The sequence below is a fragment of the Rhinoraja longicauda genome, chromosome 23 (assembly GCF_053455715.1).
Source record: "Rhinoraja longicauda isolate Sanriku21f chromosome 23, sRhiLon1.1, whole genome shotgun sequence".
Lineage (NCBI taxonomy): Eukaryota > Metazoa > Chordata > Chondrichthyes > Rajiformes > Arhynchobatidae > Rhinoraja > Rhinoraja longicauda.
In genome coordinates this window covers 1,058,717-1,084,346 of record NC_135975.1, presented here as the reverse complement: position 1 = coordinate 1,084,346, position 25,630 = coordinate 1,058,717, and the positions used below count along the sequence as shown (strand labels likewise).

At 51.8% G+C, this 25,630-nt stretch overlaps 2 protein-coding genes across 2 annotated transcripts in view; one reads left to right on the top strand and one right to left on the bottom strand.

Annotated features, from left to right (window-relative positions):
* Positions 1–5,122, bottom strand: part of LOC144605052 (FERM domain-containing protein 4B-like) — a 36,177-nt gene extending 31,055 nt beyond the window's left edge. Inside the window, exon 1 of the mRNA XM_078420094.1 lies at positions 3,887–5,122. Coding sequence (XP_078276220.1) covers positions 3,887–4,030 — 144 coding nt within the window. The 5' untranslated portion in view covers positions 4,031–5,122. The remainder of the gene's footprint in view (positions 1–3,886) is intronic.
* The window catches only part of LOC144604774 (endosome/lysosome-associated apoptosis and autophagy regulator family member 2-like), a 174,972-nt gene that overhangs the window by 111,770 nt on the left and 37,572 nt on the right, over positions 1–25,630 (top strand). The window lies entirely within an intron of this gene.

The following is a 25,630-nucleotide window of genomic DNA, read 5'->3' as shown; positions in this document are numbered from 1 at the left end:
CGTGTATCTATGTGTGTGTGTGTGTGTGTGTGCGTGTATCTATGTGTGTGTGTGTGTGTGTGTGCGTGTGTGTGTGCATGTGTGTGTGCGTGTGTGTGTGTGCGTGCGTGTGTGCCTGTATCAATTGCCCCCTGGTGTGCAGGGAGTGGATGTGAAAGTGGGATAACATGGAACTAGTGTGAGCGGGTGACCACTGGTTGGCATGGACCCGGTGGGCCGAAGGGCCTGTTTCTTTAGACTTAAGAAAGAGGTAATGAGGATTGCAGTCCGTGACATCCGTAAACCCCGTTGCCAGTAATTCTCCTGAACAAAGCAATGCCTCAAAGACGGAACAACAGAGCGATCATCACCACAGCCCCTCATCTCCCACCACCTTGTCCATTATTGGCCCAGACGACAGGGAACAATTCTGAACCCATCACTTTATTTTCACTACGTGTGGGAAGGAAGTGCAGATGTTGGTTTAAACCGAAGGTAGACACAGAGTGCTGGAGTAACTCAGCAGGTCAGGCAGCATCTGTGGAGAGAAGGAATGGGTGACTTCTTCAGTCTGAAGAAGGGTCTCGACCCGAAACGTCACCTATCCATGTTCTCCACAGATGCTGCCTGACCCACTGAGTTACTCCAGCACTCTGTGTCTATCTTTGATTGGTGCGGATGCAGGGGTCAGACGTACCGGCGGCTGAGATGCCTCCTTGTGCCAATGTCGTATTAATTTCCTTTTATAGAAGTTTATAGTTGAAAGACAGGCATAATGTTAGCCTCAGGACAAGCGGCTGACTGCAGCCACACATGTTTTCCACAGCGTAGTGGTCCCATCTCTGTGGCCACCGGATGTAAATTCCACCGGTCTCTCTCTTTCAACAAAAAATTGCTCTCGAAAATATGGGAAAGATCGCCACTCATCGAAAGCAAACACTACTTCCTGCAGTCAGAGACCGTGAGAGAGAAATCACTGATGTGGTCAATGAAAATAAAGAGAAACACAGAGTGCTGGAGTAACTCAGCGGGTCAGGCAGCATCTGTGGAGAACGTGGATAGGTGACGTTTCACAGAGTGCTGGAGTAACTCAGCGGGTCAGGCAGCATCTGTGGAGAACATGGATAGGTGACGTTTCGGACTGAGAGTCGGGGGAAAGGGAGACGAGAGATATAGACGGTGATGTAGCGAAATATAGAACAAATGAATGAAAGATATGTAACGATGATCAAGGAAAGGAGGAGCCCACAAGGGTCCATTGTTGGCTGTGGGCTAGGTGATAATGAGTTATACAAACAGTGAAATTCAACAGGACGACAGTGAAACTAGCACGACGACCAGGGTCGGGGAGGGACGGAGAGAAAGGAAGTAAGGGTTCTGTTTAGGTTTAGTTTAGTTTAGAGATACAGCGCGGAAACAGGCCCTTCGGCCCACCGAGTCCGCGCCGACCAGCGATCCCCGCACACTAACACTATCCCACACACACTAGGGACAACTTACATTTACACCAAGCCAATTAACCTACAAACCTGCACGTCTTTGGTGTGTGGGAGGAAACCGGAGCACCCGGAGAAAACCCACGCAGGTCACGGGAAGAGCGTACAAACTCCGTACAGATGGCGCCCGTAGTCGGGATGGAAACCGGGTGGCAGCAGCTCTACCCGCTGCGCACCCACCTTGGGCTGAATCTGTTGAGATTCCGTCGTTAGATTCTTCTGAACAAATCCGCTGCGTAGAATTCTGTTTTCTGCACGAACTCCATTGTGAGGACAAGGGTTCACTGTAACCCATCCCCCCTCCCCACCTCCGCCCTCCCCACCTCCGCCCTCCCCCCTCCTCCCTCCCCTCCCCTCCCCCCCGCCCTCCCCCCTCCTCCCCCTCCCCTCTGCCCTCGGGAACTAGGCCGGTAATTCTTGGAAGTTAATGAGTTACAACAAATTCCTCACAAAGGAAGCCTGGCTGTAATTATATCTGGAACATTCCACCAGCCCCGGGGCCTGATCGCTACCTCCCCAGGCTGACCAATTGGCTGTTCAATGCTTACTTTACTTTAGTTCAGTCTAGTCTAGTCTTGTTTAGTTTAGTTCAGTTCAGAGATACAGCGCGGAAACAGGCCCTTCGGCCCATCGAGTCCGCACCGACCAGCGATCGCCCGTTCACACACTAGTTGGTCAGAGATACAGCGTGGAAACAGGCCCTTCGGCCCATCGGGTCCGCACCGACCAGCGATCCCCGTGCACTAACACCACCCTACACACACTAGGGACAATTCACAATTTTGTACCAAGCCAATTAACCCACAAACCTGCACGTCTTTGGAGTGTGGGAGGAAACCGGAGCGCCCGGAGAAAACCCACGCAGGTCACGGGGAGAACGTACAAACGTGCGGAGAGGGAATGGGTCAAGACCCTCCTTCGTGAACATTGATTTCACTTCACTTCAAGTAACCCTTGCTTTCCCTCTCTCCATCCCTCCACAATCCGACTTCTCTGATTTTACTGATTGTAGCCTCGTTGTCACCTTCCCTTCAGATAACAATGAACCATTCTGCATTTCTTTGACCAGCTTCTGCTTTGATCTGTCATTTTCACACCTTGCCCTTCCATATCTCTAGTTTCTCTCTCCCCTGACTCTCAATGGTCAGCCATGATCACATTGAATGGCGGTGCTGGTTTGAAGGGCCAAATGGCCTCCTCCCGCAACTATTGTCTATTGTCTATAATCTAAAGAAGGGTCTAGAACCGAAATGGCACCTATCCATGTTCTCCAGAGATGCTGCCTGACCCGCTGAGTTACTCCAGCACTCTGTGAAACGTCACCTATCCATGTTCTCCACAGATGCTGCCTGACCCACTGAGTTACTCCAGCACTCTGTGGTTTTCTCTGGACTCCAGCATCTGCAGTTCCCGGAGTCATGGCTCGTAGTTTCCCAGCACAGGGCCCAAATTCTTTGACCGTTCGCCAAGATCTCGCACAGTCACACGGACTACAGCCAGGGGCTCTCTGACGTTGTGTGCGTGCCACAACTAAGTGAAGTTGCCGCATATTTTCACAGATCTCTGTGCTGGGACTCAGGGAAGAGTCTGCACCAGCAGTGAACTCTGCAAGTCTAGCAGCTTCCCACAGCTCCCACCCAATGGAGCCGCTACCATTCACGGTCAGAACGCGTGTGGACTCCCACTGCCCAACGATATCACGGCCCCGTCCTTCCATTTAGACGCCCTGGTCTCAGAGAGATGTACAGTACAGTCACAGGCCCTTCGGCCCACTGATCTTTGCTGCCCTCCCTTCCATTGACTCCATCTACACCTCACGCTGCCTCGGCAAGGCCAGCAGCATAATCAAGGACCAGTCTCACCCCGGCCACTCCCTCTTCTCCCCTCTCCCATCGGGCAAGAGGTACAGAAGTGTGAAAACGCACACCTCCAGATTCAGGGACAGTTTCTTCCCGGCTGTTATCAGGCAACTGAACCATCCTACCACAACCAGAGAGCAGTGCTGAACTACTATCTACCTCATTGGTGACCCTCGGACTATCCATGATCAGACTTTACTGTCTTTACCTTGCACTAAACGTTATTCCTTTATCCTGTATCTGTAAACTGTGGACGGCTTGATTGTAATAATGTATTGTCTTTCCGCTGACTGGTTAGCGCGCAACACAAGCTTTTTACTGTACCTCGCTCGGTACACGTGACAATAAACTGAACGAGGCTGAGGTGAAGTGATCGCGGCAGTCTCGAGGCGTGGGCGTGGGCGTGAGTGTGGGCGTGAGCGCGGGCATGAGCGTGGGCATGAGCGCGGGCGAGGGCGTCAGCGTTGGCGGGAGCGTGTGCGTGGGCGTGAGTGTGGGCGTCAGCGTGGGCGGGAGCGTGTGCGTGGGCGTGAGCGTGGAGACCGCACTCACCTGGTAGATTCCGCGGGAGATGCACCATGGCCTGAGCAGCAGCCGCGCGGCACGTAGGTTCCTCAGGACTCGAGCCGTCACGTTCCACACCACCCCGTCCCAGTTGTACAACAAGTCCTCAAAGCTAAAGAGCACAGTGGCCATCTGATCTGATCTGCCGCCTGCCTTTCCCCCCCGGGCTCCTCCAGAGACCAGCGGGCTTGTGGGTTAATTGTCCCCAGTGTGCCGGGCGATGGCTGGTTGGTACGGTACAGTACGGGCTCGATGGGCCGAAGGGCTTGTTCCCGCACTGTATCTCTAATCTACGCTAAAACAATCTGGTGCCAGAGCCGAGTTAACCCCACGCCTCTCTCGACTCTCAGCAGAGAGTTAGATTGAGCTCTTAGGGCTGGTGGAATCGAAGGAGATGGGGAGAAGGCAGGAACTGGGACACTGATTGTGGACGATCAGCCATGATCACATTGAATGGCGGTGCTGGCTCGAAGGGCCGAATGGCCGCCTCCTGCATCTGTGTTCTGTGCTTCGATGTTTCTTCTCCTGAGCACGACTCTGACAACACAGGGCGATGGAAGCAGGCCCTATGGTATAACGTCTGAGAAGATGGAGGTGTCACTGCCTCCAGCTCCTTGCCTCCGCAGCGCTGTGGGGAGAAACACGCTCCCACAAGAGGGGTCTCAGCACCACAAGCCCCCTACTCCGTCTCTCCAGAGATGCTGTCCGGCCCGCCGAGTTACTCCAGCACTTTTGCGTCTCTCTTTGGTGTACACCAGCGGCTGCTGTTCCTTCTTAATCACCACGGCTCGCTGACTGTCTCAGAAGACGAGCTTCTGTGGCCCTGACGACCGAGGTCCCACCAGCTCGGCGCGCTGCTCCCTGAGCCCAGACAAACACGCGAACGTGGTCAACACCACAGGGGAAGGGTCTCGACCCCAAGCGCCAGTCCAGGCGGTTGTCACGTGTACCAGGGTACGCACGGTGAAAGGCTTTCCTTGCCGATCTCCAGTCCAAACCAACATCTGCAGTTGCTTCCTAAACACCACAGCTCAGTGACTGTCTCAGAGCAGGAACCTCAGGAGGTGACGATGAAGACAGGCTCCACGTCTCTCAGCTCCACCCACGAGCCTTGGTAACATCCATCTCCATCCAGTGGACACCATCACTCATCTCCCCACGGACTAAACAACAGGGCAGCCACAGCAGGGCAGCCAGTGATGGACCAGGGACAGGGGGGAGAGAGAGGGAGAGAGGGGGGGGGTGAGAGAGAGAGAGAGAGAGAGAGAGAGAGGGGGAGGGAGAGAGAGAGAGGGAGGGAGAGAGTGAGAGGGAGAGAGAGAGAGAGGGAGAGAGGGAGAGAGAGAGAGAGGGAGAGAGAGAGAGAGGGGGGGGGAGAGAGAGAGAGGGAGGGAGGGAGGGAGAGGGAGAGAGAGAGAGAGAGAGAGAGAGAGAGAGGGGGAGGGAGAGAGAGAGAGGGAGGGAGAGAGTGAGAGGGAGAGAGAGAGAGAGAGGGGGAGAGAGGGAGAGAGAGGGAGGGAGGGGGGAGAGAGAGAGAGAGGGGGAGAGGGAGGGAGGGGGGAGAGAGAGAGAGAGAGAGAGAGGGGGGGGGGGGAGAGAGAGGGACCGGCTGAGCGTGGCTGCCCAAAGCTGTCTGGGGAAATCGCTAATTCTGGATCCTTGTTTTCCTGCCAACATTCCCACGACATTCCTTGTCAGGGCCAACACTGGAGTGGGGGAGCGGGATTGGAACACGGATCGCAGCACGGGCTTTGTACTTGTCCGCAGCGTGATTTACAGAGGCCGCTGCCTGGGACCAGTGTCTGTTCCCACACTCCGTGCCCCTCCCCGGCTGGGGCTAATCCCGGCCTAGTTGCACTCTGCCATCATTCCCTTCCTGTGGCAGTTCATCGCCGGCCGATCATCTGACGTTTAACCCGTCTCTGGAGCGTGAGAGAGTTTTCCCCACAAGTCCCAGCGTCACCACTGGCATCTGCTGGCCCCCCCCCCCCCCCCCCCCCCCCTCCCCACTCCCCACTCCCCCCCCCTCCCCACTCCCCCCCCACAGAGGACCGCGGACAGAAGGGAGGCTGAGATACACACAGAGTGGTGGAGTAACTCAGCGGGTCAGGCAGCATCTGTGGAGAACATGGATAGGTGACGTTTCGGGTCGAGACCCCTTTCTCAAACTGAGAGTTGGGGGGGAGGGAGACACAGAGATACAACTTCATAAGTGATAGGAGCAGAATTAGGCCATTCGGCCCATCGAGTCTACTCCACCATTCAATCACGGCTGATCTATCTCTCCGTTCTAACCCCATTCTCCTTCCTTCTCCCCATAACCCCTGACACCCGCACTGATCAAGGATCTCCGGTTTCCTCCCACACTCTGAAGGCATACAGGTTTGTGGGTTAATTTGCTTCTGTAAAAATTGTAATTTGTCCCTAGTGTGTGTAGGATAGTGTTAGTGTGCGGGGATCGCTGGTCGGCACGGACTCGGTGGGCCGAAGGGCCTGTTTCCGCGCACACTACCAAGGCCTTTCACTATTCTGTGTCTCTGAGATTCACGAGAAACTGGAATGGGAACTGACCGAGAAATCCCCTACTATATCCCTGCTCACTGCCCAGCTCGCCTCTGACCGTTACGGTTGCCAACTGTCCCGTATTAGCCGGGACATCCCGTAGTTTGGGCTAAGTTAGTTTGTCCCGTACGGGACCGCCCTTGTCCCGTATTAGTAGGGTTGCCAACTTCCTCGCTCCCAAATACGGGACAAAGGGTGACGTCACCGCCCCGCGCCCCACGTGACCTCACCCAGCCAGCGGCCACGTGCTCCCACTCCACCAATGGCGGCCGCCCGGGCCAGGAGGCGGGTTGCCAGGCAACCTCCGTCAGTCAGCGCCCGGGCGGCCGCCATTGTTGGAGCGGGAGCACCTGGCCGCTGGCTGGGTGACGTCACCTTGTCCTTTATTTGGGAGTGTGGAAGTTGGCAACCCTACTCTCATTTTTGCTGCTTATCTTGAGGTCCTACAATGCAAACAAACAAAGTGACCCTCCATCACTGAACCTTGTCTCAGCTGTTGAGGCTGCTACTGATTAGTTTAGCTTCATATAGTTTAGAGATACAGCGCGGAAACAGGCCCTTCGGCCCACCGAGTCCGTGCCGACCAGTGATCCCCCCACACTAACACTATCCTACACACACTAGGGACAATGTACAATTTTACCAAGCCAATTAACCTCCAAACCCGCACGTCTTTGGAGTGTGGGAGGAAACCGGAGCGCCCGGAGAAAACCCACGCAGGTCACGGGGAGAACGTACAAACTCCGTACAGACAGCACCCGTAGTCGGGATGGAACCCGGGTCTCTGGCGCCGTGAGGCAGCAGCTCTACCCGCTGCACTACTTTCCCACCATTTCAGAAGCCAATACCAGATGTTTTTCCCATTAACAGATGCTCGCTCACAAATACTTTGCATTTATTTGCAAGTGGAAACACAAACTTAGACACTATTTATAAACAGAATTATAATTAACATGATTAAAACCGCAACTAAATGCGAGCAGCTGAGAGTTGGAGGAGACGGTTCACACACAGAGGGTAGTGAGTGGTCCGTGGGTGTATGGAACCGGCTGCCACAGGAGAGGGAGGTGAGACTGGGACTATCCCAACGTTTAAAACACACTGGGACAACTACACGGAGAAGACTGTTGCTCTCCTAGTTTGAGGAAGGACATTCGTGCTATTGAGGGCGTGCAGCGTAGGTTCACCAGGTTAATCCCCGGGATGGCGGAACTGACACATAATGAAAGAATGGGCTTGTATTCACTGGAATTTAGACAGGTGAGAGGGGATCTTATAAAAACATATAACATTCTTCAGGGATTGGACAGGCTAGACGCAGGAGAAATGTTCCCCATGTTGGGGGAGTCCAGAACCAGGGGTCATAGTTTAAGAATAAGGGGTCGGCCATTTAGAACGGAGATGAGGAAAAACATTTTCACTCAGAAAGTTGTGAATCTGTGGAATTCTCTGCCACAGAAGGCAGTGGAGGCCAATTCACTGGATGTTTTCAAGAGAGAGTTAGATTTAGCTCTTAGGGCTAACGGAATCAAGGGCTATGGGGGAGAAAGTAGGAACGGGGTACTGATTGTGGATGATCAGCCATGATCATATTGAATGGCGGTGCTGGCTCAAAGGGCCGAATGGCCTCCTCCTGCACCTATTGTCTGTGTTTCTATGACAGGTTTGGAGGGACATGGGCCAAAGGCAGGCAGGAGGTACCAGTGTAGTTAGGGCATGGAAACGATGACCAAAGAAAAAGGGAGGGAGAGGGATAGAAGGGGATGAGGGGGGAAATAGAGAGATATAGGAAGGTAGACACAGAGTGCTGGAGTAACTCAGCGGGTCAGGCAGCATCTGTGGAGAACATGGATAGGTGACGTTTCACAGAGTGCTGGAGTAACTCAGCGGGTCAGGCAGCATCTGTGGAGAGAAGGAATGGGTGACGTTTTGGGTCGACCCATCTGGGGTGGGAGATGAGTGTGAGGGGGGGAGGGAGTGGGGTGATTGGGGTGGTCAGAGACGGGGCAGGAAAAAGAGGGGGGAATAATTTGTAACTGGAGACTGAAACGTTCATCAGGGAAGCAAAAACAGATGTTGTTCCCAGTCCCAGATGTTGTTCCCAGTCCCAGATGCCAGGTCACAAATACTTTCCATTTAGTTGTGAGTGGGAAACACAAACTTGTAGACACTATTTATAAACAGAATTATAATTAACTGGATAAAAACCACGACCTAATGTGAATAGCTGAGAGGGTGGTGGGTGTATGGAACGAGCTGCTGCCGGAGGAGGTAGTTGAGGCTGGGACTATCCCATCGTTTAAGAAACAGTTAGACAGGTACATGGACAGGACAGGTTTGGAGGGATATGGGCCAAACGCAGGCAGGTGGGACTAGTGTAGATGGGGCATGGGCACGTTGGGCTGAAGGGCCTGTTTCCATGCTGAATGATTCTCTGATTCCACGGTTGAATTGATTGAAAGATACAGCACGGAAACAGGCCCTTCGGCCCACCGAGTCCATGTCGACCATCAATCACCCGCTCACACTAGTTCCATGTTATCCCACTTTCCCATCCACTCCCTGCACACGGGGGGGCAATTTACAGAGGGGACGATTAACCCACAAACCCGCATGTCTTTGGGATGTGCGAGTTAAGATAAGTTGAAAGTTGAGGCAGGGACTATCCCAACGGTTAAGGAACATTTAGACAGGTACATTGACAGGACAGGTTTGGAGGGATGTGGTCCAAACGCAGGCAGTTGGAACTAGTGTAGATGGAACATGATGGTCGGGGTGGGCAAGTTGGGCCGAAGGGCCTGTTTCCCTGCTATATCACTCTGTGACTCCAGAGCACCCAGAGGACACCCAGGCGGTCACAGGGAGAACGTTCTCCACAGATGCTGCCTGACCCGCTGAGTTACTCCAGCACTCTGTGAAACGTCAACTATCCATGTTCTCCACAGATGCTGCCTGACCCGCTGAGTTACTCCAGCACTCTGTGTCTATCTTCAGTTTAAACCAGCATCTGCATTCCTTCCAACAACTAACTAAAATTTCCTGTCCGTGGCCCTGAAAAGTTTCAATGTAACCGTTGGCCAGATACCAACTGTTCTGCAGATAGATAGGAGAGACACAGAGGCCAACAAGGCTTCCCACACACTGGCGTTCGTCAGTCAGAGTATCGAGTACAGAGGTTGGGAGGTCATGTTGGAGTTGTAGAAGATGTTTCTCCCTATAACCCCAGACTCCCGGACTAATCAAGAACCTGCCTTAAACATACCCACTGACTTGTGGCCTCCACAGCCGTCTGTGGCAATGAATCCCACAGATTCACCACCCTCTGACTAAAGAAATTCCTCCTCATCTCCTTCCTAAAGGAACGTCCTTTAATTCTGAGGCTGTGCCCTCTGGTCCTAGACTCTCCCACTAGTGGAAACATCCTCTCCACATCCACTCTATCCAGGCCTCTCACTATTCTGTACGTTTCAATGAGGTCCCCCCTCATCCTTCTAAACTCCAGCGAGTACAGGCCCAGTGCCCACAAACGCTCATCCTACGTTAACCCACTCATTCCTGGGATCGTTCTTGTAAACCTCCTCTGGACCCTCTCCAGAGCCAGCACATCCTTCCTCAGATACGGGGCCCAAAACTGCTCACAATATTCCAAATGTGGTCTGACCAGCGCCTCGTAGAGCCCCAGCATTACACACACCCCTGTGCCCAGCGCCTCGTAGAGCCCCAGCATCACACACACCCCTGTGCCCAGCGCCTCGTAGAGCCCCAGCATTACACACACCCCTGTGCCCAGCGCCTCGTAGAGCCCCAGCATTACACACACCCCTGTGCCCAGCGCCTCGTAGAGCCCCAGCATCACACACACCCCTGTGCCCAGCGCCTCGTAGAGCCTCAGCATCACACACACCCCTGTGCCCAGCGCCTCGTAGAGCCCCAGCATCACACACACCCCTGTGCCCAGCGCCTCGTAGAGCCTCAGCATTACACACACCCCTGTGCCCAGCGCCTCGTAGAGCCTCAGCATTACACACACCCCTGTGCCCAGCGCCTCGTAGAGCCCCAGCATTACACACACCCCTGTGCCCAGCGCCTCGTAGAGCCTCAGCATTACACACACCCCTGTGCCCAGCGCCTCGTAGAGCCTCAGCATTACACACACCCCTGTGCCCAGCGCCTCGTAGAGCCCCAGCATCACACACACCCCTGTGCCCAGCGCCTCGTAGAGCCTCAGCATCACACACACCCCTGTGCCCAGCGCCTCGTAGAGCCTCAGCATTACACACACCCCTGTTCCTGTATACAAGCCCTCTTGAAATAAATGCAGGCGTTGAGGTTGCCTTCCTTACCACCGACCCCTGATATTCTTCAGTCTGATCAGTCTGAAGAAGGGTCTTGACCCGAAACGTCACCCATTCCTTCTCTCAATAGAAAATAGAAAATAGGTGCAGGAGAAGGCCATTCGGCCCTTCGAGCCAGCACCGCCATTCAATGTGATCATGGCTGATCATTCTTAATCAGTACCCCATTCCTGCCTTCTCCCCATACCCCCTGACTCCGCTATCCTTAAGAGCTCTAACTAGCTCTCTCTTGAATGTATTCAGAGAATTGGCCTCCACTGCCCTCTGAGGCAGAGAATTCCACAGATTTCCAACTCTCTGACTAAAAAGGTTTTTCCTCATCTCTGTTCTAAATGGCCTACCCCTTATTCTTAAACTGTGGCCCCTTGTTCTGGACTCCCCCAACATTGGGAACATGTTTCCTGCCTCTAACGTGTCCAACCCCTTAATAATTTTATACTTTTCGATAAGATCTCCTCTCATCCTTCTAAATTCCAGTGTATACAAGCCTAGTCGCTCCAGTCTTTCAACATATGACAGTCCCGCCATTCCAGGAATTAACCTAGTAAACCTACGCTGCACGCCCTCAATAGCAAGAATATCCTTCATCAAATTTGGAGACCAAAACTGCACACAGTACTCCAGGTGCGGTCTCACTAGGGCCCTGTACAACTGTAGAAGGACCTCTTTGCTCCTATACTCAACTCCTCTTGTTATGAAGGCCAACATTCCATTGGCTTTCTTCACTGCCTGCTGTACCTGCATGCTTCCTTTCAGTGACTGATGCACTAGGACACCCAGATCACGTTGTACGTCCCCTTTTCCTAACTTGACACCATTCAGATAATAATCTGCCTTCCTATTCTTACCACCAAAGTGGATAACCTCACACTTATCCACATTAAACTGCATCTGCCATGCATCCGCCCACTCACACAACCTGTCCAAGTCACCCTGCAACCTCATAGCATCTTCCTCACAGTTCACACTACCACCCAGCTTTGTATCATCGGCAAATTTGCTAATGGTACTTTTAATCCCTTCATCCAAGTCATTGATGTATATTGTAAATAGCTGTGGTCCCAGCACCGAGCCTTGCGGTACCCCACTAGTCACTGCCTGCCATTCTGAAAGGGACCCATTTATCCCCACTCTTTGCTTTCTGTCTGTCAACCAACTTTCTATCCATGTCAGTACCCTACCTCCAATACCATGTGCTCTAATTTTGCCCACCAATCTCCTGAGATGCTGCCTGACCTGCTGAGTTACTCCAGTATTTTGTGAATAAATACCTGATATTCTTCCTATCCCCGCCTTGCTGAGTGGTACAGCAGAGATTATGTTGATATTGGAGCATTTTGAAATCATCTTGTTAATTGCTGTTGTCAGCAAAATGCCTTGTGGGGATGAGAAAGTTGCTAAACGGTTGCTAAACACATTAGACAGACACAGAGTGCTGGAGTAACTCAGTGGGACAGGCAGCGTCTCTGGAGAGAAGGAATGGGTGACGTTTCAGGTCGAGATCCTCCTTCAAGCAGGTCAGGGATCTAAACACTTTAATTCTCTTACCCATTCCCACACTGACCTTTCTGTCCTAGGTCTCCTCCATTGTCAGAGTGAGGCTAAACGCAAATTGGAGGAACAGCACCTCATATTTCGCTTGGGCAGCTTACAGCCCAGTGGTATGAGTTATGATGTCTCTAACTTTGAGTAACTCCGCCATTGCCTCTCTCCCCATCCCTCCCCCACCCAAGTCGCACCAGCTTCTCGTTCTCACACAACAAACAGTCACTTTTTTGCATATCTTTCATTCATTGTTTAGTTTCAGTTTTCAGTTTTAGAGATTCAGCGCGGAAACAGGCCCTTTGGCCCATCGGGTCCGCACCGCCCAGCGATCCCCGCACACTAACACTATCCTACACCCACTAGGGACAATTTTTTTAACATTTATACCAAGCCAATTAATCTACAAACCTGCACGTCTTTGGAGTGTGGGAGGAAACCGGAGCACCCGGATAAAACCCACGCAGGTCACGGGGAGAACGTACAAACTCCGTACAGACAGCACCCGTAGTCGGGATGGAACCCGGGTCTCTGGCGCTGCATTCGCTGTAAGGCGGCAACTCTACTGTTGAGCCACCGTGACCGCCCATCTTGTTCTTTTGTAATCGATTGTAATCATGCATTGTCTTTCCGCTGACTGGTTAGCACGCAACGAAAGCTTTTCACTGTACTACACGTGACAATAAACTACACTAAAGTATTAAATGTTGTGATAGTACCTGCCTTAACTACCTCCTCTGGCAGCTCGTTCCGTACACCCACCACCCCCTAATTTAAAAAGTTACCCCTCAGATTCCTATTAAATCTTTCCCCTCTCACCTTAAACCTGTGTCCTCTGGTTCATGATTTCCCAACCCTGGGTAAAAGATTCTGTGCATTCACTCAATCTATTCCACCTCTACAAGATCACCCCTCATCCTCCTGCGCTCCAAGGTACAAAGTCCCATCCTGTCCCAACCTCTCTCTGTAGCTCAGGCCCTCAAGTCTTCGCAACATCCTCGTAAACTAACGCAGTCACTGGAAGAACATGCAAACTCCGCACAGACAGCACCCGTGGTCAGGATGGAACCTGGGTCTCTGGCGCTGTGAGGCAGCAGCTCTACCCGCTGCTGGCAGGTAACAATCATGATTTTTACCAAAGCCAATTAGCCTACAAACCTCTGTGTAGGAAGGAACTGCAGATGCTGGTTTAAACCGAAGATAGGCGCAAAATGCTGGAGTAACTCAGCGGGTCAGGCAGCATCTGTGGAGAGAAGGAATGGGTGACGTTTCGGGTCGAGACCCTTCTTCAGACTTCAGACCAATCTACAAAACCCGCACGCCTTTGGAGTGTGGGAGGAAACCGGAGCACCCGGAGAAAACCCACGCAGGTCACGGGGAGAACATGCAAACTCCGTACAGACAGCACCCGTGGTCAGGATGGAACCCGGGTCTCCGGCGCTGTGAGGCAGCAGCTCTACCCGCTGCACCACCGTGCCGCCCAGGGGCATTGCGACCCGCACTGACGATGGGGAGCGGTCTCTCTCCCCCCCTTCCTACTCCAAGGTCACGGCCTTGTTTCCCAGTGTAAGATCAGAGTCGGTCCATCAAAGCAGCGTGATGAATGTGGGGCATGTCCGTCCGTCCATCCATCCGCGGGGCCCGGGTGGGGCCGGCCCTCTCCCCAGCGCCGAACATTCACGCTCTTTGTCTGGGCTCGTGGTCGGGGCAGGGAGACACTGAATGCCGCTTCTGTCTGCCATTGTCACGGCCTCAGCTCCAACACTCCCCATTCATGACTACCATGAATCATCACACACTAAACACACATCAAAGGACTTCCACCATTAACCCTTGCATCCCCTCTCTCTCCCTCCCTCCTCCACCCAAGTCGTTGTCCTCGTTTCAAAGCCGTCTTGTTGAGTCTCGTTGTCTGTAACTCGTTTTCACCGCGGCCCACAGCTAACAACGGCCTGCTTCCTTTATCATCTTTCATTCATTTGTTCTGTATCTCTCTACATCACCGTCTGTATCTCTCGTTTCCCTCTCCCTTGACTCTCAGTCTGAAGAAGGGTCTCGCCCCGAAATGTCACCCATTCCTTCTCTCCAGAGATGCTGCCTGTCCCGCTGAGTTTCTCCAGCACTCTGTGAAACGTCACCTATCCATGTTCTCCACAGATGCTGCCTGACCCGCTGAGTTACTCCAGCACTCTGTGAAACGTCACCTATCCATGTTCTCCACAGATGCTGCCTGACCCGCTGAGTTACTCCAGCACTCTGTGTCTGTCTTCTGAAAAATCATACAATTTCAAACAAATAGAAAGCATTGATTGAGTGGATTTCTGAGGACGCACGCAAAGATCGGCCACGTTTCCAGCGCCATCTTAGAGCGTTCAAGTATCAAGTTCTCAATATTCGTGTCGTTTTCAACACAGATATTTGCAGGTGCCTGCAACTCACAGTCGCTGCCCACAGACAAAGTCCAATGTCCGCAATGGGGTAGAGGTGAATCGGACAGTCCCCTGGTTTATGGAAGGGCCGTTCAGAAGCCTGATAACAGAGGGGAAGAAGCTGTCCCTGAGTCTGGTGGTGCGCGCTTTCAAGCTTCTGCACCTTCTGCCGGACGGGAGCGGGGAGAAGAAGGAATGACCGGGATGGGACAAGGCTTTGATCGTGTCGGCTGCTTTCCTGAGGCAGCGTGAAGTGGAGATGGAGTCAATGCTGGGGAGTGTGGTGTGTGTGATGGGCTGGGCTACATCTATAATGGTGGGGAGTGTGGTGTGTGTGATGGGCTGGGGTACATCTATAATGGTGGGGAGTGTGGTGTGTGTGATGGGCTGGGGTACATCTACAATGGTGGGGAGTGTGGTGTGTGTGATGGGCTGGGGTACATCTATAATGGTGGGGAGTGTGGTGTGTGTGATGGGCTGGGGTACATCTACAATGGTGGGGAGTGTGGTGTGTGTGATGGGCTGGGGTACATCTATAATGGTGGGGAGTGTGGTCTATGTGGTTGACTAGATATCTGCTGAAGACAAATATATAGCTGACGAACATGCCCCATCTACACGAGTCCCACTCGCCTGCGTTTGGCCTCTATTCCTCTAAACATTTCTAAAGTAAGTTTGTTAAGTTTAAGTTTAGAGGCACAGCAAGGAAACAGGCCGTTCGGCCCATCGAGACCACGCCGACCAGCGATCCCCGTTCACACTAGTTCCGTGTTTCTCATCCACTCCCTACACACTGGGGGGCAATTTACAGAGGGGCCGATTAACCCACAAACCCGCACGTCTTTGGGATGTGGGAGGAAACCGGAGCGCCCAGAGAAAACCCACGCGGGTCATGGGTAGAACGTACAAACTCAACGGTCGTATAAACGCAGACAGCTCCCGTGGTCGGGATGGAACCCGGGTCTCGGCGCTGTGAGGCAGCAGCTCCACCCGCTGCACCACCCAGCCGCCTTTAACAAAGGTATTTTCATTATTCTGACACGTGGCCCATTTCAGTACAAAGCAACAACTGCCTACTGATTAGGAGTTACAAATATTTATTTCCTGAAATGTTTATATTTTAACAAAACCAATCTCTTCCCTAAATGGGAGATTGTAGATCATTGGACTGATTACACACACAGTCAGTTGTAACATTACAGTCCTAGTCACAGAGTGATACAGTGTGGAAACAGGCCCTTCAGCCCAACCCGCCCACACTGACCAACATGCCCCATCTACACTAGTCCCACCTGCCCACACCGACCAACATGCCCCATCTACACTAGTCCCACCTGCCCACACCGACCAACATGCCCCATCTACACTAGTCCCACCTGCCCACCGACAAACATGCCCCATCTACACTAGTCTCTCCTGCCCACACCGACCAACATGTCCCATCTACACTAGTCCCACCTGCCCACACCGACCAACATGTCCCATCTACACTAGTCCCACCTGCCCACACCGACCAACATGCCCCATCTACACTAGTCCCACCTGCCCACACCGACCAACATGCCCCATCTACACTAGTCCCACCTGCCCACAACGGCCAACATGCCCCATCTACACTAGTCCCACCTGCCCACACCGACCAACATGCCCCATCTACACTAGTCCCACCTGCCCACACCGACCAACATGCCCCATCTACACTAGTCCCACCTGCCTGCGTTTGGCCCATATCCCTCTGTTTGAACCTGTTCTATCCTACCTGTCTAACTGTTTCTTAAACGTTGCGATAGTCCCAGCCTCAACTACTTCTTCCGGCAGCTCGTTCCATACACCCACGACCCTCTGTGTGAAAAAGTTACCCCTCAGGTTCCTATTTAATCCTTTCCCCCTCACCTTAAACCTATGTCCTCTGGTACTCGATTCCCCTACTGTGGGCAAGAGACTCTGTGCATCTACCCGATCTATTCCTCTCATGATTTTGTACAGGTTGAGACCCTTCTTCAGACCCCTCTCGACCCGAAACGTCACCCATTCCTTCTCTCCACAGATGCTGCCTGTCCTGCAGAGTTACTCCAGCTTTTTGTGTCTATCTTCGATTTAAACCGGCATCTGCAGTTCCTTCCTACACTATCCATGTACCTGTCTGAATATTTCTTAAATGTTGATGTTCTACCTGATTGCACCTGACCGCTGAGTTACACCAGCACTTTTTAATCTTTTGTAATAACTGTTTATTGGAGGCAGTGTATTTACGTCTGGGCGATGTTGCTTTGAAGGTTGTTCTGGCTTTGTGAGTTGTACTGTATATGTTCTTTGTTGACAATGCCCAGGGTCTGGTAAAGGAATTATAGATTCACACAGGTGTTACAGGTGATTACAGTGTGGAAACGCCCTCTGGCCTACGCTTCCCACACCGACCAACATGCCCCATCTACACTAGTCCCACATGCCTGCGCTTGACCCATATCCCTCCAAACCTGTCCTATCCATGTCCCTGTCTAACTGTTGCAAAAGTCCCTGCCACAACTACCTCCTCCAGCAGCTCGTTCCATACACCCACCACCCTCTGTGTGAAAAAGTTACCCCTCAGAACCCTATGAAATCTTTTCCCCTTCACCTAAACCTATGTCCTCTGGTCCTCGATTCCTCTACTGTGGGCAAGAGACTCTGTGCATCTACCCGATCTATTCCTCTCATGATTTTGTACACCTCTATAAGATCTCCCCTCATCCTCCTGCGCTCCAAGGAATAGAGATCCAGCCTGCTCAACCTCTCCCTGTAGCTCACACCCTCTAGTCCTGGCAATATCCTGGTAAATCTTCTCTGTACCCTATCCAGCTTGACAACATGAGCCCTTTGGTATCTTAAGGAAAACGCACGGAGGACTTAGAGACTTTCTGATAGTTCCGTGAGAAATGTCCTTAGGGGCTTGTAATGGGAACCTGTCCTGTGTAGGAAGGAACTGCAGATGCTGGTTTAAACCCGGCAGGTCAGGCAGCATCTCTGGAGAGAAGGAATGGGTGACGTTTCGGGTCGAGACCCTTCTTCAGACTGACAGTCAGGGGAGAGGGAAACGAGAGGTGTAGACGGTGATGTAGAGAGATATAGAACAAATGAATGAAAGTTATGCAACAAAACATAACGATGATAAAGGGAACAGGCCAGTGTTGGCTGTGGGCTCGGTGTAAACCAGTTACAAGCAATGAGATTCAACAAGACAACTGAAGCTGGTACAACTTGGGTTGGGGAGAGACAGAGAGAGAGAGGGACTGTAAAGGTTACTTGAAGATTGGACATGTGCACTAAAGCACCACAAGCCAGCAAGGTCAGGGAAAGATAAGGCACTTGTTAATGTCGAAAATAACAACTGCAGATGCTGGTTAATACACAAATGGACACAAAGTGCTGGAGTAACTCAGCGGGTCAGGCAGCATCTGTGGAGAACATGGATAGGTGACGTTTCACAGAGTGCTGGAGTAACTCAGTGGGTCAGGCAGCATCTGTGAGAGAAGGAATGGGTGACGTTTCGGGTTGAGACCCTTCATCAGACTGAGAGTCAGGGGAGAGATAAACAAGAGATGTAGACGGTGATGTAGAGATGTGGAACAAATGAATGAAAGATGTGCAAAAGAGTGACGATGATCAAGGAAGGAGGCCGGTGTTGGCCTTGGGCTGGGTCAGGACAAGCAGGTGGCTTGACACAGGGGGGGAGAGAGAGTGAGATGCAGAAGGCTCGACACAGAGAGGAGGAGAACGTCTCCAGAGTGGACATCACCTTCTGCCGGCACCAGCCACACTGCCGAGTTTTGTTGAGAATTATTTTCTCCCTGCGGTTTGTGGGAATAATTTATAATTGATACTGTCCAACCGCGAATCTGTCTAACACGAGCACTGCACACAAGTGCTGTCAGCAGCGGTTTATAAATGCCACACACACACGCACGCAGGCACACGCACGCACACGCACACACACACATGCAGGCATGCACGCACTCACTCACACTCACATGCACACACACCAACACGCACTCACGCACACACGCAGGCACACACACGCATGCACACACGCACGCACACGCACATGCAGGCATGCACGCACACTCACTCACTCACATGCACACACCAACACGCACTCACTCACTCACACACACACGCACGCACACTCACACACATGCAGGCATGCACGCACACTCACTCACACTCACATGCACACTCACGCACACATTCACACCAACACGCACACTCACTCACTCACACACACACTCACGCACACACAAGCAGGCACGCACGTGCACAGGCAGGCATGCACAGGCACACACTCACACACTGCACACGTGCACACATGCACACATGCACACATGCACACATGCACACATCACATGCACACAGGCACACTCACCCACACGCACAATCACGCACTCACACTCAAAAGTCCGGGAGCAGAGCAAGGACGCCCGTTGGCTGAGCACTAAAGTAAGTGCTAGTTAAGTGAGAAGTCAGGTAAATTGGACAATCAGGCAATTTAATTGGTAATATAAGCAATACTTGCAAAAGGGTGCAGCCCAGTGAGGGAAGTGCCCAGTGAGGGAAGTGCCCAGTGAGGGAAGTGCCCAGTGAGGGAAGTGCCCAGTGAGGGAAGTGCCCAGTGAGGGAAGTGCCCAGTGAGGGAAGTGCCCAGTGAGGGAAGTGCCCAGTGAGGGAAGTGCCCAGTGAGGGAAGTGCCCAGTGAGGGAAGTGCCCAGTGAGGGAAGTGCCCAGTGAGGGAAGTGCCCAGTGAGGGAAGTGCCCAGTGAGGGAAGTGCCCAGTGAGGGAAGTGCCCAGTGAGGGAAGTGCCCAGTGAGGGAAGTGCCCAGTGAGGGAAGTGCGAGTCTTTGGCGAGGAGGCTGAGGTGAGGAGGATACGATTGTTTTAAGCCAGAGCTGGTTATAGGCACAAGGTGATGGCGGAAAAGTTGGTGCAGTGTGTTTCCTGCAGGATGTGGGAAGACGGGGACGTCGCTGGAGCTTCTGGGAGCTACACCTGCAAGAACTGTGTCCAGGTGCAGCTCCTGAAGGGACGTGTGGTGGAGTTGCAGAGGCAGTTGGATGACCTCAGGGCCATCCGAGAATGCGAGAGTTTCCTCGACAGGACCTATTGTGAGGCTGTCACGCCAAGGGTCCAGGTCGAGCGAAGGTGGGAGACTGTTTCAGGGGGGAGTGGACGTGGACTACAGGAGACCCCAGTGGCTGTGCCTATTGCAAATAGGTATACCCTCTTGGGAACTGTCGGGGCAGAAGACGTTTCCAGTCCGAGTGGCGGACCTGTTGGCAAGGATACTCGACAGGGGAGACCGAAGTCTGGAAGAGCCGTAGTGGTCGGTGACTCCATAGTCCGAGGGACGGACAGAAGATTCTGTGGCAGCAGGAGGGACTTGAGGATGGTCTGTTGCCTCCCTGGTGCCAGGGTTCAACACATCACAGACCGGCTTCAGAAAATCCTAGTGAGGGAAGGCGATCAACCTGAAGTCGTTGTGCACGTGGGCACGAATGACGTCGGGCGGAAGAGGAAGGAGGTGCTACAGCGGGAGTTTAGAGAGTTGGGAAAAGCACTGAGAAGTAGGACGTCGAAGGTGGTTATCTCTGGACTGCTACCGGTACCTCGTGCTGGTGAGGCCAGGAACAGAGAGATAGAGGGTATGAATTTATGGCTGAGGGGCTGGTGCAGAGAGCAGGGATTTCGATTTCTGGACCACTGGGATCTCTTCTGGGCTAGGGGTGACTTGTACAAAAGGGACGGGTTGCATCTTAACAGCAGGGGGACAAACATTCTGGCAGGCAGGTTTGCTAGTGTGACACCTGTGGCTTTAAACTAAGTAGTGGGGGGGAGGGGTTAACAAATTGTGAATATGAAGATGAGGTAAAAGGGAATACAGGAGATATTGCAAAAGACTCTCGGAAGAAGGGGAACAGAAGTTCTAGAGCGGAAAAGAAATTAAGGGCAGGGCCAATTGTGAACGATGTGAGAGGGGAGGTAAATACAGAAGTTAAAGTGTTGTACTTAAATGCGCGTAGTATAAAAAATAAAGTGGATGAGCTTGAGGCTCAGTTAGTCATGGGCAAGTATGATGTTGTAGGGATCACTGAGACATGGCTACAAGAGGACCAGGGCTGGGAACTGAATATTCAGGGGTACACAACGTATAGAAAAGACAGACAGGTGGGCAGAGGGGGTGGGGTTGCTCTGATGGTAAGGAATGATATTCATTCCCTTGCAAGGGGTGACATAGAATCAGGAGATGTTGAATCAGTATGGATAGAAATGAGAAATTGTAAGGGTAAAAAGACCCTAATGGGAGTTATCTATAGGCCCCCAAACAGTAGCCTCGACATAGGGTGCAAGTTAAATCAGGAGATAAAATTGGCGTGTCAAAAATGTAATGCTACTGTGGTTATGGGAGATTTCAACATGCAGGTAGACTGGGAAAATCAGGTTGGAAATGGACCCCAGGAAAGAGAGTTTGAAGAGTGCCTTCGAGATGGATTCTTAGAACAGCTTGTACTGGAGCCTACCAGGGAGAAGGCAATTCTGGATTTAGTGTTGTGTAATGATCCTGATCTGATAAGGGGACTAGAGGTAAAAGAGCCTTTAGGAGGCAGTGATCACAACATGATAAGTTTTACTCTGCAAATGGAAAGGCAGAAGGGAAAATCGGAAGTGTCGGTATTACAGTATAGCAAAGGGGATTACAGAGGCATGAGGCGGGAGCTGGCCAAAATTGATTGGAAGGAGGCCCTAGCAGGGAAGACGGTAGAACAGCAATGGCAGGTATTCCTGGGAATAATGCAGAGGTTGCAGGATCAATTTATTCCAAAGAGGTGGAAAGACTCTAAGGGGAGTAAGAGACACCTGTGGCTGACGAGGGAAGTCAGGGACAGCATAAAAATTAAGGAGAGGAAGTATAACATAGCAAAGAAGAGTGGGAAGACAGAGGATTGGGACTCTTTTAAAGAGCAACAAAAGTTAACTAAAAAGGCAATACGGGGAGAAAAGATGAGGTACGAGGGTAAACTAGCCAATAATATAAAGGAGGATAGCAAAAGTTTTTTTAGGTACGTGAAGAGGAAAAAAATAGTCAAGGCAAATGTGGGTCCCTTGAAGACAGAAGCAGGGGAATTTATTATGGGGAACAAAGAAATGGCAGACGAGTTAAACCGTTACTTTGGATCTGTCTTCACTGAGGAAGATACACACAATCTCCCAAATGTTCTAGGGGCCGGAGAACCTAGGGTGATGGAGGAACTGAAGGAAATCCACATTAGGCAGGAAATGGTTTTGGGTAGACTGATGGGACTGAAGGCTGATAAATCCCCAGGGCCTGATGGTCTGCATCCCAGAGTACTTAAGGAGATGGCTCTAGAAATAGTGGAAGCATTGGAGATCATTTTTCAATGTTCTATAGATTCAGGATCAGTTCGTGTGGATTGGAGGATAGCAAATGTTATCCCACTTTTTAAGAAAGGAGGGAGAGAGAAAACGGGGAATTATAGACCAGTTAGTCTGACATCAGTGGTGGGGAAGATGCTGGAGTCAATTATAAAAGACGAAATTGCTGAGCATTTGGATAGCAGTAACAGGATCATTCCGAGTCAGCATGGATTTACGAAGGGGAAATCATGCTTGACAAATCTACTGGAATTTTTTGAGGATGTAACTAGGAAAATTGACAGGGGAGAGTCAGTGGATGTGGTGTACCTCGACTTTCAGAAAGCCTTCGACAAGGTCCCACATAGGAGATTAGTGGGCAAAATTAGGGCACATGGTATTGGGGGTAGGGTACTGACATGGATAGAAAATTGGTTGACAGACAGAAAGCAAAGAGTGGGGATAAATGGGTCCCTTTCGGAATGGCAGGCAGTGACCAGTGGGGTACCGCAAGGTTCGGTGCTGGGACCCCAGCTATTTACGATATACATTAATGACTTAGACGAAGGGATTAAAAGTACCATTAGCAAATTTGCAGATGATACTAAGTTGGGGGGTAGTGTGAATTGTGAGGAAGATGCAATAAGGCTGCAGGGTGACTTGGACAGGTTGTGTGAGTGGGCGGATACATGGCAGATGCAGTTTAATGTAGATAAGTGTGAGGTTATTCACTTTGGAAGTAAGAATAGAAAGGCAGATTATTATCTGAATGGTGTCAAGTTAGGAGGAGGGGGAGTTCAACGAGATCTGGGTGTCCTAGTGCATCAGTCAATGAAAGGAAGCATGCAGGTACAGCAGGCAGTGAAGAAAGCCAATGGAATGTTGGCCTTCGTAACAAGAGGAGTTGAGTATAGGAGCAAAGAGGTCCTTCTACAGTTGTACCGGGCCCTGGTGAGACCGCACCTGGAGTACTGTGTGCAGTTTTGGTCTCCAAATTTGAGGAAGGATATTCTTGCTATGGAGGGCGTGCAGCGTAGGTTCACTAGGTTAATTCCCGGAATGGCGGGACTGTCGTATGTTGAAAGGCTGGAGCGATTGGGCTTGTATACACTGGAATTTAGAAGGATGAGGGGGGATCTTATTGAAACATATAAGATAATTAGGGGATTGGACACATTAGAGGCAGATAACATGTTCCCAATGTTAGGGGAGTCCAGAACAAGGGGCCACAGTTTGAGAATAAGGGGTAGGCCATTTAGAACGGAGATGAGGAAGAACTTTTTCAGTCAGAGGGTGGTGAAGGTGTGGAATTCTCTGCCTCAGAAGGCAGTGGAGGCCAGTTCGTTGGATGCTTTCAAGAGAGAGCTGGATAGAGCTCTTGAGGATAGCGGAGTGAGGGGGTATGGGGAGAAGGCAGGAACGGGGTACTGATTGAGTGATCAGCCATGATCGCATTGAATGGCGGTGCTGGCTCGAAGGGCTGAATGGCCTCCTCCTGCACCTATTGTCTATTGTCTATTGTCACACACACTCACACTAACACATGCACACACACATGAATGCACTCACATGCGCACACACACACACACACACACACACATGTGCACACACACACACACACACATGTGCACACACACGCACACACACATGTGCACACACACACACACATGTGCACACACACACACACACACACAAGGAATAGATCGGCTAGATGCACAGAGTTTCTTGCAGATACGATAGTGGAATCAAGAACCAGAGGACATCGGTTCAAGGTGAAGGGGGAAAGATTTAATAGGAATCTGAGGGGTAACTTTTTCACACAGAGGGTGGTGGCTGCTGGAGGAGGTAGTTGAGGCTGGGACTATCCCATCGTTTAAGAAACATTTAGACAGGTGCATGGATATTACAGGTTTGGAGGGATATGGACCAAACGCAGGCAGGTGGGACTAGTGTAGATGGGACATCACACAAACCAACCTCCCTTCCACCGACCCCATCTACACCTCACGCTGCCTCAGCAAGGCCAGCAGCATCATCAAGGACCAGTCTCACCCCGGCCACTCCCTCTTCTCCCCTCTCCCATCGGGCAAGAGGTACAGAAGTGTGAAAACGCACACCTCCAGATTCAGGGACAGTTGGGGGGGGGGGGGTCCAGAACCTGGGGCCACAGTTTAAGAATAAGGGGTCGGCCATTTAGGACTGAGATGAGAAAAACCATTTTCACCCAGAGAGTTGTGAATCTGTAGGATTCTCTGCCGCAGAAGGCAGTGGAGGCCAATTCACTGGATGTTTCCAAGAGAGAGTTAGAGTTAGCTCTCAGGGCTGACGGAAGGGCCTGTTGCGTGCTGTGTGATTCTATGACGCTCTGGGTCAGCAGCTCAGAGCGTGTCCACTTGGTTGCTTCCCCCACTGACCGCTGTGAATCCGTGTTCAGGCGTGTGCTGGGGGTATGAAGCGTGTGTCTATGAACCCATGTTTTTGGAGGGATATGGGCCAAACACGGGCAGGTGGGACTGGTGTAGCTGGGACATGTTGGTCGGTGTGGGCGAGTTGGGCCGAAGGGCCTGTTTCCACGCTGTATCACTCTATGACTAGTGTAGATGGGGACATGTTGGTCAGTGTGGGCAAGTTGGGCCGAAGGGCCTGTTTCCACACTGTATCATTCTATGACTAGTGTAGATGGGGACATGTTGGTCAGTGTGGGCAAGTTGGGCCGAAGGGCCTGTTTCCACGCTGTGCCACTCTATGACTCTTTAACCATCCGTGAGCTCATTTCTAGTCAGGTCACTAGAAATCAAGGGTTAACCCCCTGACTTCGAGCAGATTAATTGTGCGTGCGTTTGTCAGAATGAGTGCAGTTTCAGCGCAGTGTGAGCTGTTGACAGCCAGCTCCCACCCACTGGCACCAGTCCTGGCTTCTATTTTGGTGAACAATGGGTGCCCTTTCACTCAGAGGGTCGACAGTCCGCCTGTATCTGTAACGAGCTGCCAGAGGAAGCTATAAGACCAGCTACAATCATGCCTTTTAAAAGGCATTTGGACCGAGCTGTTGCAATAGTATGTGCAGTATTATCTGATCTGTGTAGGAAGGAACTGCAGATGCTGGTTTAAACCGAAGATAGACACAAAGCGCTGGAGTAACTCAGCGGGTCAGGCAGCATCTGTGGAGAACATGGATAGGTGACGTTTCACAGAGTGCTGGAGTAACTCAGCGGGTCAGGCAGCATCTCTGGGGAAAAGGAATAGGTGACGTTTCGGGTCGAGACCCTTCTTCAGATGTGCGGATAGGAAGGGTTTAGTGGGATATGGGCTAAACGCAGGCAAAGGGTGGAAAGGGCGCAGACAAGATTTACGAGGATGTTGCCAGGACTGGAGGGTGTGAGCTACAGGGAGAGGTTGAGCAGGCTGGGACTCTATTCCTTGGAGCGCAGGAGGATGAGGG